The sequence below is a fragment of the Xiphophorus maculatus genome, chromosome 16, assembly GCF_002775205.1.
Source record: "Xiphophorus maculatus strain JP 163 A chromosome 16, X_maculatus-5.0-male, whole genome shotgun sequence".
In the NCBI taxonomy this organism is placed as follows: domain Eukaryota; kingdom Metazoa; phylum Chordata; class Actinopteri; order Cyprinodontiformes; family Poeciliidae; genus Xiphophorus; species Xiphophorus maculatus.
The window spans coordinates 11,722,817-11,737,915 of NC_036458.1; the positions used below are offsets into that span (position 1 = coordinate 11,722,817).

Here is a 15,099-nt window from a genome sequence, read left to right on the forward strand (position 1 = left end):
GCCAGAACAGTAGGATCCAAAATGGGTTTCTTAAGTAGAGGCTGCAGAACTGCATGTTTCAGAGTTTTAGGAACAACACCTGAGGACAAGCTGCTATTTACAAGAGCAAGGACAGAAGGACCTATAGTAAGAAAAACATCTTTAAATAATTGGGGTGGAATAGCTTGATCCGGAGAACCAGTTGGCCTTAAGTGACTAACCACCTCCTGCAATGATTGCAAGGTCACGCGTTCAAAGCTGTGTAAAACAGCAGAACAAGGCACAATGACCGAAGGGTCATAAGCAGAGGGGATGATCTGGGCCCTAATAGAACCGACTTTCTCATCAAAAAAGTGTAAAAAGCTTTCACATACAGTAGGTGAAGTCTCCATAAAACCACTATGTGAATCATTTTAGTTTTTGTCAATATTTAGTTTGTTTCTCCACTTTCTGTTGCTCTTGTCCATTAACAAGGGCTTAACAGAAATAACTTTCATTAACTGGTTAGTTGGAATTCCAGAAACTTCATATCTTTGTTTTGATCCATTTATCTTTGTCATGTATTTTAGCCAAGGATAAATATGGAGGCACAGCAGTTATGCAAGTAAGTAGGATGTTTGGGGAACATTTTTGCCCAGAGGGGGTCACTGTTTTATAATCAGTGATTTGTTTTATTAAACAGCTCTTGAAATCTTGTTATATAAAAATTATTTTGAGCACCCATGTTCTTCAAATAAAAAATATAGGCAGAAATTACTAATTATTATTTTTATTTTTATACCCTCACATAAAGTTGGGACCGGAACACACACGTTTATGATTCATAATAAAAGTAAGCTTTGAGGGTTTACGCCCATTTAGGATGAAACGAAACTTTAGGAGAGACGGAAACGTGCCTCAGCGACATTTTAACCCAGAGCAGCCAGCAGTGAGGCATAGCGCATGCAGCAGAGATGGTGCGTAGACTTTACTGAACTGACAGCAGGAAGAAGATTGAGGACCCACTCAGTTTCTGGTGAGCGCTGAAATGTTTGTTTTTGCTACAAGGCATCCGGCATGCAGTAACGCCACTGTCCTAATCCTATTAGCTGGAGAGACTGTGGGAGCTCGTGGTGACAAGACACAGCTGAGTAAGTGGAGGATTACTGAGCCAAAACAGTGTTGTGGTTCGGCGTATACCTAAATTTACAGCTGTCATGGGTTAGCTTCTGTTTGACAGAGGAGAGACGAAGCTTAAGTTAGCAAGTGTTAACTACTGGGCTAGGTAGCTCACTAGCTGCTTATAGCGGTGGTGGTATTTTTCTGAAGCGACTTCTGGCTTTTAGTGAGGATTCCTGATGGGACTTGTTATTTAAATTATCATAGCAGCAGTAAAAGTAATTGCTAAGCTTTCGTTCACGTTTTTGTGTAGTCAAAATAACAAGGAAGTTCTTCGTTGATATATGATTGGCCGACATGTATAGCCAAAGATCGTTTGTTATTAGATGATGCTTCACGGTACAGTTAAAAAAAATCTAACTGTGTTGCCTACAGTTGCCATTCGTTCAGAACTGGAGGTTTTCAGCAGAGACGAAACTAAACGGCAACGATTACCAGTTTAATAATGACTCACATTAATGTGAAATAATTCATTCTTATCACAAATATTTATTAATAAGGCTGACCCAAATTTGACTTGAAATAATAAAGAATAAAATACAGTTAAAATAAATAAATTGTCTTATTATTTTTTTTAACTCTGCATTAAATGTGAGCCAAGTAGGTGTAATCTAGATTTATTGTAATTCTTTAATTACGGCATACTGTTTCTGTGCCCCAAATGACTAAGCAATTATCTGCAGGGTGGAGAAAGGAAAATGAAACCCATCAGAAAGTGTTTATCTAGGGGTACCAAGTGAAGTCTGTTGAACTTCAGCCAATTAGCTGTATTTTTAATGCTAAATATAATTTTGTATGTTATTTGAGGACTTTCCTTATATTTGAAATGCTTAAGATGTAAGCTCTTCCCCTCATTTTTTGCGAGGTTAGTGTAACAGCACATGGTAATTGGCGGGACAGATGGCTGCTGTGTGAAAGTTCCCAGTGACACTCCTTTAAAAGAATATTTTTATTGTGATACACAACAAAGAACTTGCAGGTCAGTTTATTGTGTAAATGTTGGTCAAAGATCATGAGGTGAACTACTTTTCTGTGTGTTAATCTGAGCTCTCTATCATGAGACTGTGCTTCACATAACAGAAAGTGAAAGGAAACGGCCTTATATTGGGGCATCAAATATAAGATACTTTCTTCTTTTGTGGTAGTAACAGAAGCCTGACGATGAAGTGTCCAAGTTGTGGCTATGATATTTTGGATAAGAAATCCAAGTTTTGCAGTGATTGTGGCTTCAAGCTTCTTGCCACAACATCAAACACAGAAGGTAAGTGGACAAGTTTTAGAGATTCAGTTTATTCTCATGTATTAACTTAACTAATCATTTTGAAAAAAATATGTTTTTATGCTCATATGTTTAAAAAATCAACAAATCTGTTCACAGACAGACTGTATTCTGTCTGTTAACCTTGTTACATTAACCTATTGCATAGGTATCATATAGGGTAAGCATTTTCTCAAGAGTTAAAAATTTATTACATTAAGGATAATGAAATATACGATTCAACAAAAATCATGAAGGTGACATGAAAGTATGGTTATTTATTTAAAAACACATTTTAGTAACTAGCATTTAATGTGATACTGTAAAACTTATGAGCTTCCATAGAAATAAGTGTTTGTTTAGCAAGCTTTGTTCTCGTCCTAATATTTACCATACTACATATCAATTTTAAAGAGCTATAAAAAAACCCTTAAAATTACTTAATCTTTTATAGTAGTAGTGTCAGCTCCTGTGTTTTAATTTGATTGTTTTTGTGACTTGAAGTGAAATTATAATGTTTGGTCAAATGTAACTAAGATTAAGCTTTTTGGAAACAACCACAATTGGTGGATTTGTTGTGAAACAAAAGACATGTTAGAAAGCACCTCATGCCCATTGTTAAGCGTGGTGGAGGATCTATGATGCAGTGGGCCTTTATCTCTTTCAAAACAGAGCCACTGCATCACTAAAACTTCTGCCAGAGGACATTTGCTATAAAAAAATCTGGTGACCTCTGTTCTACCATAAATGATATCCGGTTATTGATGCGTAATATTATGGGTTTGGACTAAAGAAAAACTAAAAAAAAACTTTAATGAAAGTTAATAAAGATATTGAAGTATGGTTTTATTAAATTTTTAGTACCAAGAATAAAAATGTAACCTAATCAGCTTACTAAGAAGTTTAGATCAATTGTATATTTTGACTAATTAAAAGACTAAACATTGCAGTTATAAGCACAAGTATGAAAAAACTAGTTGTTTTCAAGTTTTTCAAATTAGGTTTTCATCCTTAGCTTTATTTCTCTGTTGCAGACACAGAAAATCAGCCTAAGTCCCTGGTTGCAAACTCTGAAAGCAAAATGGAGGAATCAAACTCTCAGAGAAATGCCCATCATGCAGAGAGCATGGACTCCAATAAATCTTCCAAACGACCAAATGAAGAACAACTCAACCCAAAGAAAAAGGTGAGAGTAAGTAACCCGAACAATTTTACTCTTCTTATTGATAAGATCATCATAAGTGTTGGCACCAAGAACTGTTCATGTAAACACATAGCTCATTGTTATTCATAACATAAACAAGGTTTCTATGGAGTATGAAAAAGTATTGCTATGAAAATAGAGTATACAATAAAATTAGTTATTTCCAGACTCTGTCAGTCAGTCAGCGGTTTTAGTAGCTTTAACTGCTGAAGCCTGACTGCTGTACAAATATCTACCATAAATATATGATGTTTACAATGAAATGCAGTTAAGCATTTACATTTTTAAGAAAATGTATAAAAGTGACTGAGAATCTGGAAATTTGAGTCATAAGAACTGAATTTTGAATTAAAAATGTAAAAAAACCGTTGAGAAATTTTATGATCTCTGAAACAACGCCAGAATTAATCCTTTGTATGTCCAGAATGTGATTTATTATTTGTTAAAACATATATATTTTCTTTTTGGCCTTTATAGAAGAAGAAAAGAAAGAAAAATAAAAAGAAGAAAGGCGACAACGTGCCTTCAGACCAAGATCAGAGCCAGTCTGACCCGTCACTCGTATCTTTGGAAGACAGTCAGGGGAAGATGACACCAGAAAGGGGAGACTCCAGTGACAGTGAAAGCTCAGATGCCAATATGGAGGAAACAACAGACTCACTCCAAGATGATTCCCCCTCACTCCAACAGCAGCCTACTTCATTACCAGCTAATAGCACGGCAGCCTCCTCTAAAAGTACACCGATTGAAGAACCTGTATCTACAGCTGAGGATACTTCTGCAAGTCAGTCTGAGGAAACCATAGCTAAAGAGACTGATGCCAATAAGTCAGTTCAAGATCAAACACCTGAGAAAGGAGCAGGTGATGCCTCAGCTCAAGCTTCAGCCTCAACAAACAAGCACGTCCCCCAGTCAGTTTCAGCTGAGGGGGCAAAGCCTGCTGACCCTATAGAGCAAAACGCTATCCCAAAAAAATCAAAAAACAAGAATGAATCTGTTGTAGAATCTAGACTGGACAAAAATGCTAATTCAAATCCAAATGCAAAACAGACAGAAGAAACACATCGGAAGGCTAAAGGTCAAGGTGATCAGAAACAGAAAGGAAAAGGTCAGCAGGACCAGAAGGAGAAATCAGCACCATTAAAGGTACTGTTGATTAATGTTGTACAAAATGTTTAATGAAAAAGACCTGTGTAAGGTGTGTATAAATAGCATTTATACTTAACATTGCAGGCTGATAACTCAGGCTCCAGTGTGGATCCGGAAAAGAACATGGAGACTGAGAAGAGGCAGGACGAAGTTTCAGGTGGTGAGGAGAAACAAAATCAAGACAATAAGAAAAGCACAAAAGCCAACACACCACCGCCTAAAACGTAAGACACGTATAACTTTCAAAAACTACTTTTATCTTTGGAAAATTATGTTCAGTAAACTAATTCTCTTCTCTTTGTTTTCTAGGCAAATTCAAAACAAAAACGTTGCCACAAGAGATAGGCTCACAATTTACTTCCATGCAGTTCTCTCAAAGGATTTTAAATTTCATCCTGACGACGATCGAATCTTTATCAGAGCTGGGAAACCTATTTCAAATAGCTGGAATGATAACGTAGCTGAGCTGCAAGTAACCAGGTAGGAAAGTACCGAAAACCCAATTTAATCTTAGGTCTTAACTCTTTGCTAAGTTATGTTAAATGTTGACACAAAACTGTTTCACTCATTGATTTTAGGTGGTTTTTATTGTTTGAATGGTTCATATTTAAGAGTGAAAAGCTTTTCTAGAAAAATATTTCTGTAAAAATGGTGAGGTAAGACCTGGCTAGGAAAAAAGAAACTTTGAAAAAGTATTATTTAAGAATGCTTTCAAAGAGGATCTGGCTCTGGTTGCAAACAATAAAGAAATGGCGAATAATTAGAGATGTTTAAATAGTGCATGAAATTTAAGAGAAACACATTGTTTTTGGTTCTTCCACAAACATGCAAAGTTGAACTTCATTCTTGTCTCACTGATTTTAAAACCTATGCCTTATAATTTGTTCTCCTCTGCAGGGACCTTGGAGAGCATGGTTTTCTTGTTGAAGGAAGCCTCACAACGAGCAAAGCCAAAACTGTGTCTGAGTCCATAGCATATAAATATGTTGTGTATAAGAATAAAAAAGAGAGTTATGAGTATGAGTACATATACAAACTAGACTCTACACATCACCATACAAACAGGTGCTTGTTTGTGAAGCAGCACCTCATCACTGATGATGGTAAATAAATAAAAAACAAGTCTTCTCTCAGTCAAGCTGTGCAGTCATTTTAGCTAGTATTTTATCATTTTAATCTGCATTATGCCGTGATTCTGTAGCAAACACTAGTATTTATTTTATATTTTCTGGTAAAGGGGACTGGCATCAGTATGACGACATCATCTGCGTTGAGCCATCAAAGGGCATGCTGACCCGCCTCAAGGAAAGGATTTGGCCTGATCAACGTAAAGATCTGATTCAAGGAAGAGAAATTGCTGCAAATGTGATGCTGGAGTCGATATTTGATCTTCTAAAGAGCTGGAGTGATACCAATGTGAAAAGTTTTCAAATTCAGCTGAATCAGTTTTTCCAGGTTTATTCAAACCCTTTTGTATTTGAGGAGAAGCAAAAGAAATGGTACTCCTTACAATTTGGGGAAGACGATGTAAGTTCAGAAATTGTGTTTGTAATCTAGACCCTCATTTTTGGCCAATGTAATTCACTCTTTTTTTATGCAATATTACAGGTGAGGAAGATCCTGAAAGAGTTCATGCTGACACACGTGCTCCCTCAGCTCCAGGATAGGGCTGAGAAAAATCTCTACATCCCAGACCAGATGAGAGCAGCTGTGATCATGCTTCACATTTGGAGACAGTACAAACTCAAACTTGAAAATCCTGAGCTCCTCCGCCTCTGTTCTGCACTGTGTTTGCCCGAACTAGAGAAGGACAAATTTCTTCAGTACTGGGCAAATTTTTCTCAAGCTGTGTCAGTATTCAAAAAGTAGGTACCCAACATATCTTTTAATATTAATTACAAAACATGAATTTTAGTAAAGAAGAAGATTAAGACCTTTGTTTGGAAGCAATGACAGAGAACAAATGCTCAGACATTTTATATGTAAAACATTAAATCCCACAGATTATTAACCAAATTTTAAATGTTGCTTATTTGTAGTTTGCCAGAAATGCTGGTGGATCTCATCAAAATAGTCAAAAGAGCTACAACGCCTCGATGGATTATATTACTGCCACTCCTTCATCTGCTGAGAGGCACCATAAAGCCCTTTGAAGCAAAAACCTCTGGAAACAGAAACTATAGTTTGTCTTGGGCAGGTTTGGAAGGCATTGACATTAACAACCAAACGCACCTGTACAGTCAAGAGAGGAAGTAAGATCCATCAGTTTATAGCTAGCTGCACATTATTTTTAAGTTTTTATTTTCAAATAGACCAACATTACTGACCACCTTTTTGATTGTTTCTATTTTAGAGCACTTATAAATGTGATGAAGAATCACAGTCACTTGATGAAGGTGGATCCACTTTTAGTTCGGTCCTGTTTGTACCTGATGCCACTTGAGGATCAGCTGCTCTGTAGCACCAACATTAATCCCGAGCTTCTGGACATACTTCATGTTTTTACTAATAAGGTTCCTCAGGAAATTACTTCCAGCAGCTCTCAGGTGAGTGAAAATCTGGACAATAGTGGTAAATGTAGATTATAATTTGTCATTATATTTCTGAAGTCACCAGCTTTTTAAATGTCTTCACTTGCATTATGCCAAACCAGTATTGTAGCTGCATCATAGACATATGAACCTCTAATTGCATGAAAATTTGTTAATTTCTAGAATGATAGTCAAGAGTTATTGGAGACAGTGTCACTTAATAATATTTCTGGTTTTCTGTTGTGCTTTTGTAGGATGTCACTGAAATTCTTGCCCACATCCAAGAGCATCTCATTGAGGAAAAGTACAGGTAGTGACATCAATAAAATCTTGTGTGTTTGTAAAGCCTGCAAATTGTATCTATTCATTTGACTACCAGCTAAGGATTCAATCAGTGATCTTTAAATTAAGGAACCAGAACCAGTCCCTTTTACATAAAGTCCCTTTTACACTCATCTATTGTCAACATTAGATGAGTTCGAGTTGTTAGAGATGGGTCATAATAAAACGGAAAAGGTAAGGGTTGAAATCTAGGAAGAAAAATTTAAAAAGTTATTTAAATTTGCAGAGTTCTCATCTTTAACAGCAGTTAAATTTAAAAGCATCAATTATGTTTAGGTGTATAACTCACAGTGTTGTATAAAGTACTGAAATCTCAGAGTCAAGTAAAAGTATAAGTACCTCTCCAAAATATGACTTTGGTAAAAGTCCAAGTCACTGACTGAAATGTTACTTGAGTTAAAGTCTTAAAGTATCTGAAACTTCTTGTACTTAAGTATGGAAATTACTGTAAAAATGGATGTACTCAAGTAATGTAATGAAAAGTACAAGTAAAAAGTAAAACAAAGCAAATGCAGTTTGAATGACATTTTTTATATTTTGGTAAACTTGTCAAATACACTTAAAATAATGTACACAACCAAGTGCAGGCAAAATTAAACCTGCAGGCATCATTTAGTTAAGAAAATTAGGTGCTTTACCTATAGCACAAGGTTAACTTAACCTGCTTTACAACTGAACCAGCTTCTTAGTATACCCTCCAGGACAGAAAATACAAAGTTTTTGTAAGCCTTAAGTTTTCCCTTCAAGTAAGATCAGTGCTGAAAATGAGAAAAATAAATAGTACAGAAAATGCGGCCAACATGAAGAAAAAAGAGCTGTTACGATTACTCTACTTCACAAATCAGTGAATCAGTCAATGCTACAGTCAATAGGTGGTGCACACAACTGGTCATTATGCAAAAGAAAAAAAGAATTGGGAGGGAAATGCAGCTTATTGGCATCTGTAAACCTTGTTTTGAACTTGCATGCCTTTCCTATATTCGTTAAATTTAGTCTAAATTGCTATCGCTATGGCTTCTGTCCCCCTTGAACAGAGGAGTGTAGGTAGCCTGCTACAGTCAACATTAGGCCTAAGCTAAATACACCACGTGTGGAACTGAAACAATGCCAAACAAAGTTCATTTATGGTCAACGTTTCACAATACAGTAGTGCCTAGTGACCAAGCTATAGTTACTGAAACAGGAGGATTATAACCATTTCATAAGACGTTACCTCGATGTGTTTCTTCAAGTTGGACGGGGAGTTTTTGTAAGATAGAATTTCCACATCTTCGGGCAGGAATAACATAAACTGCATGTTGTACGACGAATCTTTAACACCCACGAAAGAGTATATTGTGTTTAAATAAGGCCATGGGCTCTCATCACCAGCTGGTGGTTCCCCTGGAGCCGTGTCCGACGTAGTTGCAGTCGTTGTGGTCTCCGTCGCCTTCTCCATGTGGCTGCTGCTGATTGCGAGACTTGCTTTGTGTTTAATGGGAGAAGCGAAACAGGTGTATCCTATTGGTGGTGATGAACAAGCCCAGGCAAGTAGGCTACTGACTTTGTTCGGTAGCCTACTTGCTACTTGCTAATTAGTAGGTGGGATCAAAACACTTGCGTTTCTCTCTCTCGCTTTTTTGTAACGAGTAACTAAACCACACATTGAAAATGTATTGGAGTAAAAGTACGCAATTAAGTTCGGAAATATAGTGAAGTAAAAGTGAAAGTCATCAAAAATTTTCATACTCGAGGAAAGTATGAAGTACTCCAAAATATACTTTAAGTAAAGTAGTGAAGTATTTTTACTTCGTTACTATACAACACTGATAACTCAGAATAATTACTGTAAGTACGGTATATGCTGTTGCTTAAAGAACACTAAACATGATCCAATGCTCATGTTGCATGGGCCAATGCTCAACTAATGACATAAGATTGATTGCAAAATATTCACCTCCAATGTGAGTTCACTGGGCAGAGAGTTATGTGGTAGTTTGTCCATTTCAGAGGAGTTAATTTAGTATGAGATCTGGCTGCTTTACTTCTGGCAGATTTGAAATTACTAATTGGCGTGCCTTATTCCTCTTTGATCTTTTCCCCTAAATCTGTTCCACCAAAGTACCCTACAGTAGTGAGCCATGGAGTACTTGATTTAGGAAAAGAAAACAAAACCAAACAGTGAATGGAAGCTGGTGAAAATCTCACTTCTTTACACAAATTAATTTTTATTCATGTTGCTCAGATGCTCAGATATCAACGCAAGCCATAGTGAGTGAGTATCTCATATTTGGATAGAGTAGCTATGGATTTGATTTAACAAATCAATTCCTGGATGTCAGTGGGCAATTGGTACAGATTAATTTGGCTGTGCTTAATGTTTTCTTTAAAAAACATGGGTAAGGAACTCACGAAGGACTCTAAATTATTAAGAGCCATTTCATGTTTGAGTATCACCAAACTCATCGATTAATTTTCTTCGTCACAGCGGCTTCACACAGGTTTACAGGAAGGAATGTCTGACAACTACAGTGAGATTGTTAGAGAAGCTCTGCAAAGGTGTCAAACCAGAAAGTTATACCCAAAGCTTTCCAGAGATCCCTGTGGCAGCAACAAATCTTGTTGCTTCAGTTTTAGACTTCTTTTTGTCTAACAAGGAACAGGTAAAAAGCATAGGTCTTACAAGCATAGTTTGCTTTACATTTGTTTTCACAAATTAAAAATTGTAAATACTATTTAGGAGTCTGAGGATGCAGATGGAGAACAGCAAAATGCAAAAGACTTGGTAATCTATCAGGGGATGGAAATAATGAGAAACTGGATGAATCGGTCATTCAAACAAAGTTTACTAAAGAGGGGACTAACAACCTTTTACTCAGCAAAAACAACAGAACTGGAGGTGAGTTTTAAAAAATATCTTTTTAGTTAAATATTGACAAAACATGCATCTTATAGATTTTTTAATTCTTGCATTTCAGACATGGAACAACATTATCTCTATTAAGTTTAAAGATAAAAAATGTACAAACGAATGGAGGCAAACATTTATTATGGACTTTGAGGGCAAGTTCAAACAGGTAGGTGATACACTGGAGAGTTAAGATTATTTTCAGTCAGAGATAGCAGTGATTTAATTAATTTATGGATGTTTTGTTTTTGTTTTAGGAATCTTCACTTGATCAAATTGAATTCTACTGTACAAACATAGAGGAGTTTAGTGCTTCCTATCCACATGTTGCTGCCAGCATTGAGAAGTGTGCTCTTGAAGCTGTCACGTCTTTGTGCCAGGTATGAGACTTGATTTTATTGCTTTGCTTCACTAGCCTTTGGCAGTCTTGGCTATGTGAAAATGTATCCAATGGGCAAAATGGTTATGTTTCTAACAAAAATAGACTGCACATTTTAATTTTTTCCATTGATTAGCTGAATGATTGTCTTCTCATTATATGCAGACCAGGTCTGAAGGGAAACTGTTTGAGAGGTTAAAGATAGACTGGAAGTTTGGGAATCTCATCTCTGCAATTATCCAAAAGTCCTGGCCAAGGGATGGTCAAGGAAAATATCAAGAGAAAGAAGAAGTGGTCCTTCAGCACCTCCTCTCTTGGACGGCAGCTAAAGACATTTTTCATCTATATGGTATTTTTTCATTTAAAAAAACAACTATAAAACTGTATGGTCTGAAGAAAAGCATTCTTTAGTCTGGAGAGGTACACAAAACTGAGTAACCCCTTGTTTAAAAAGCAATTAAACAACAAACCACAAACTGGAGATAATTAGCACGTGATTTGGCTGGTTGCTCTGGGATAAAGAGACAATTACTTTTAAATTCTGTATGTACAGGTGCAGACACAAAGCTGATTGAGAAGCTCTCTCAAGATGCCAGAGACCGATTGGCCATAGCCATATCAGCCTTCACAGCCATAATCAATCAGCTGATACAGGGAGACATTAAGATCAGTCTGCTCAACATCATTCTGGAGAGGAAAGACGCCTTCTTAGAACTGCTGAAGATTGGTAAGACATTCTTTCAAAATAAAAATTGAAATTGAAACAATTGACTAAAAAAATCAAAAAAGAATCTGTTGATATTTTTGTATGTTATGTTTTTAAAAGACTGCCTCACTGAGAAAGAACAACACAGGGATCTTTCCAAAATGAAAAGGTTTTTGCAACACAGAGCAGAAGAAGTTAAGTCTGTGTACCACGAAAAGGAGCTTGTGGATGTCATATTAACAATGAGCCACAAACTTGAAGAACATATGACAGGTCTGAAGCTTATATAAAGAAGTTTAGTTAACTTTGATTTGTTGTTGCAAAGTTAACAGGTGGTTGTTTAATTTATTTTATTAGTTGATGTTTCTGACCTGGAGGACAAAACACAAGTCAACATTGAGATGATGCCCTTGAACCATTTCATGGAAGTTCATCATTTTGAAAAACTGGCTACCGCAATGTCTGGAATTGTTACTTTCTTCAGCCTGGATGAGGAAATAAGAGACATGGCAACATTCCTGTACAAATTCAATGAAAGTATTGTCTTACAAATGTGTTGGGAAAAATTTGCCATACAAATGGCCAGGGACGAAATGGAAGATGTGGATGAGGAGATTGGTGCCACACCAGAAATGATATACGATCAGATCTACTTGCCTTGTAGGGATGAATACAAAGACATCTACACTCGCTTAAAAGATGGAAGCATAAGACTTGAAGAAGTCAACCAGCTTTTCAAAGCCTACAAGGACAAGTATGAGGATCTCACTCAGGAGCTTGACATCATGTGTAAACAGGATACATCTGCAAACAAACAGTGGATTCATAACAGGGTTCAACAGGTCCAGCAATATCATGAGCTTCATCTTGCTGTGGAGTCTGCTAAAGTTATTATGATGGTCAAAGACACACTTGGCCTTCAAGGGGACTTCGAGGTCTTGGAAACGCTGACAGATGTTGTAAGTAGTCATGTTTAAATATGTTAATGTATGTGAATAATCAGTGTCGTGAATCGTCTCATAATCAATCAAAAAAGTATTGAGAGTTTGTCTGAAGGATTCACCTATTGAATGACTTTAATCACATTTAAAAAAGCAAGGAGGTTCTAGAAAGAAAAATGATTTGACAGAAGAGAAGAATTTAAAGTTTCCAAACAACTATTACGTGTTATCTTCCCTATTACCATGACATGTCAGTGTCACCAACACCAGAAAATAACTTAACTTAAAATAACTGAAGTGTAGGGCAAGAAAGTTTCTGTTTTGTATGTCAAATGGAAGTGATAGTGAGCTTCTGCTATAACAGTAGTTATGTTTTCCTCAGAAACGTATTAATGGAACATTATTAGTTTTAGTTCTGTGTGTTGCCTGGATAGTTCCTTACTTCTGAACAATCAATTAGTTGGGAACCCAGAAATAAAATTGCTAAAGAAAGTCATTAAATTGTTGCAGGCATAGAGGAAAAAAGCTAAATATATTTTTACATATTGATAAACAATCAGACAAAACTAAAATTATATCACTTCAGGGTCATAACATTCAATGACAACTTGAATGTTAAATATTCAAGATGTCTTGAGTGTAAGAGGTTGATTTTACTAAATCTTAGTGTACCAAGGGCATTTAGTTAAAGGTATGTGAAAGGTTAGATGGGGTGTATTTATGAATATTACACATTCATAGAGTGTGTTCTTAACACACTCAAACTCAATTCCCATTTCTCTTCAGATTCGTGAAGACTTCAAGAGAGAACCACTAAATCGGATTGATAACGACTTGATGCAGGCAAAGATGGTTCTGGTTGACATCACAGAGCCTCGCAGGTTGTGTTTGAATGAACTAGGACTCAGACGGCACTTTGTAAGATGGGTAAAGGATGCCCTAGAGGGTGTGTATAGTTACGTTTTCATGTAATAAATTTATGTAAGTGGCATGTTGGGAAACTATTTGAAAATGCTCATTTAAATTGTAATTTTAGATATCAATGAGTTGAAGGTGTTTGTCGACTTGGCTTCTATCTCTGCTGGAGAGAATGACATGGATGTGGATCGTGTAGCTTGTTTCCATGATGCGGTCCTTGGTTACTCTTCTGTACTTTATGAGCTTAAACCAGAATCTGGTTTTCGTGCCTTCAAAGATGTGCTCAACAAGCTCTGGAGGGCTTTGGAGAATGACAACAATTTGCCAAAAAAACTGGTGAGAATAATTTTTAAATAACTTTAACTAAGATTATTTCCGATTAACATTCGCATGAATGTTAATATTTGGGGAATAGGATATTTTATGATTAATATCTTTTAATAATATATATTTTAGCTTGACAGTGCACGTCACTTGGAGTGGTTAAAAACTGTGAAGGACAGTCATGGATCAGTGGAGCTGTCATCTCTCTCATTGGCCTCAGCCATTAACAACAAAGGCATCTACCTAATCAGTGCACGGGATGTGAAAAAGGTAAAAACACTTCATTAAGATAGATTGGTCTGTTTGTTTATGCACTAAAGAGATAGTCTTTAAGAAAATACTGTTGAAACCTGATATTTACATACACCAAATAAAAGTACACATACACATTTTTCACTGTCTGAAGTTAAACTTGATCAAACCTCTCTTGTTTTATGTCAGTTAGAATCCTACAAACCAGAACACTTAGTGAGAACATCTTCAAAGATTGTTTTGTAACTCCTTGAATTCAAAAGTTTACATACATTTCATACAGTTTCAGGGGAAACTGTCTTTTGAACTGTAGGACTTGGGTCAGATGTTTTGGGTTTCCTTTCACAAGCTTCTCACAATAGTTTGCTGGCGTTCTGACTCATTCCTCTTGACAGAACTGGTGTAACTGAGTCCATTTTGTAGGCCGCCAAACTCGTACACGCCTTTTCAGATTTTTCCTCAACTTCTCCATACAACCAAGATCAGGTCTTTGTAATGGTCATACCAAAACATTGACTTTGTTATCCTTAAGCCTCTCTGTAGCCACTTCAGCTGCATACTTGGGGTTATATTCCATTTGGAAAACGCATTTGAGCTCATGCTTTTACTGATGTCTTTGGATAGTGCATCAATATTGCTATATAATGTTCTTTACTCATGATGACATCTATTTTATGAAATGCACCAGTTACTCCTGAATCAAAACTGCACCAGCACGTGATACTGCCAGCCCATGTACTTTTAAGCATCCCTGTTCCTCCAAATTTTGGTTGTTATGCCCAGACAGTTTAATCAGACTACAGCTCATGTCTCCAAAAATGGAGATCTTTGTCGCTGTGTACATCTGCAAACTGCAATGTGGCTTTTTATGCTTCTTTTGAAATAAAGGCTTCTTCCTCGATGAGTGGCCTTTCAGCCCATCTCAGTATGGGACACATTTCACTCTGGATAATGGCACTGCCTTACCAGCCATCATCTACATGACTTCTTTGACTGTTATTCTGAAGTCAAACTGGACATTTTGGAACAAAACATTCATCTCTGGGACACTGAGCCAGTCTCCTTCATGAG

General features: G+C 36.6%; 1 protein-coding gene across 5 annotated transcripts in view; it reads left to right on the top strand.

Annotated features, from left to right (window-relative positions):
- The first annotated feature begins 856 nt into the window (after window positions 1–856).
- Window positions 857–15,099, top strand: part of rnf213 (ring finger protein 213) — a 36,975-nt gene continuing 22,732 nt past the window's right edge. The window contains exons 1-24 of one of the 5 annotated variants that reach the window (XM_023349655.1): window positions 857–994; window positions 1,068–1,109; window positions 2,283–2,398; window positions 3,430–3,587; window positions 4,077–4,745; window positions 4,833–4,972; window positions 5,058–5,228; window positions 5,646–5,851; window positions 5,986–6,275; window positions 6,357–6,613; window positions 6,788–7,000; window positions 7,102–7,294; window positions 7,534–7,589; window positions 10,089–10,263; window positions 10,341–10,499; window positions 10,579–10,677; window positions 10,766–10,888; window positions 11,053–11,236; window positions 11,441–11,614; window positions 11,714–11,866; window positions 11,951–12,552; window positions 13,321–13,480; window positions 13,571–13,788; window positions 13,909–14,046. In XM_023349655.1, coding sequence (XP_023205423.1) covers window positions 2,299–2,398; window positions 3,430–3,587; window positions 4,077–4,745; window positions 4,833–4,972; window positions 5,058–5,228; window positions 5,646–5,851; window positions 5,986–6,275; window positions 6,357–6,613; window positions 6,788–7,000; window positions 7,102–7,294; window positions 7,534–7,589; window positions 10,089–10,263; window positions 10,341–10,499; window positions 10,579–10,677; window positions 10,766–10,888; window positions 11,053–11,236; window positions 11,441–11,614; window positions 11,714–11,866; window positions 11,951–12,552; window positions 13,321–13,480; window positions 13,571–13,788; window positions 13,909–14,046 — 4,638 coding nt within the window. In that variant the 5' untranslated portion in view covers window positions 857–994; window positions 1,068–1,109; window positions 2,283–2,298. The remainder of the gene's footprint in view (window positions 995–1,067; window positions 1,110–2,282; window positions 2,399–3,429; window positions 3,588–4,076; window positions 4,746–4,832; window positions 4,973–5,057; window positions 5,229–5,645; window positions 5,852–5,985; window positions 6,276–6,356; window positions 6,614–6,787; window positions 7,001–7,101; window positions 7,295–7,533; window positions 7,590–10,088; window positions 10,264–10,340; window positions 10,500–10,578; window positions 10,678–10,765; window positions 10,889–11,052; window positions 11,237–11,440; window positions 11,615–11,713; window positions 11,867–11,950; window positions 12,553–13,320; window positions 13,481–13,570; window positions 13,789–13,908; window positions 14,047–15,099) is intronic. The other 4 variants (XM_023349659.1, XM_023349657.1, XM_023349656.1 and 1 more) reach the window with 4 other exon arrangements.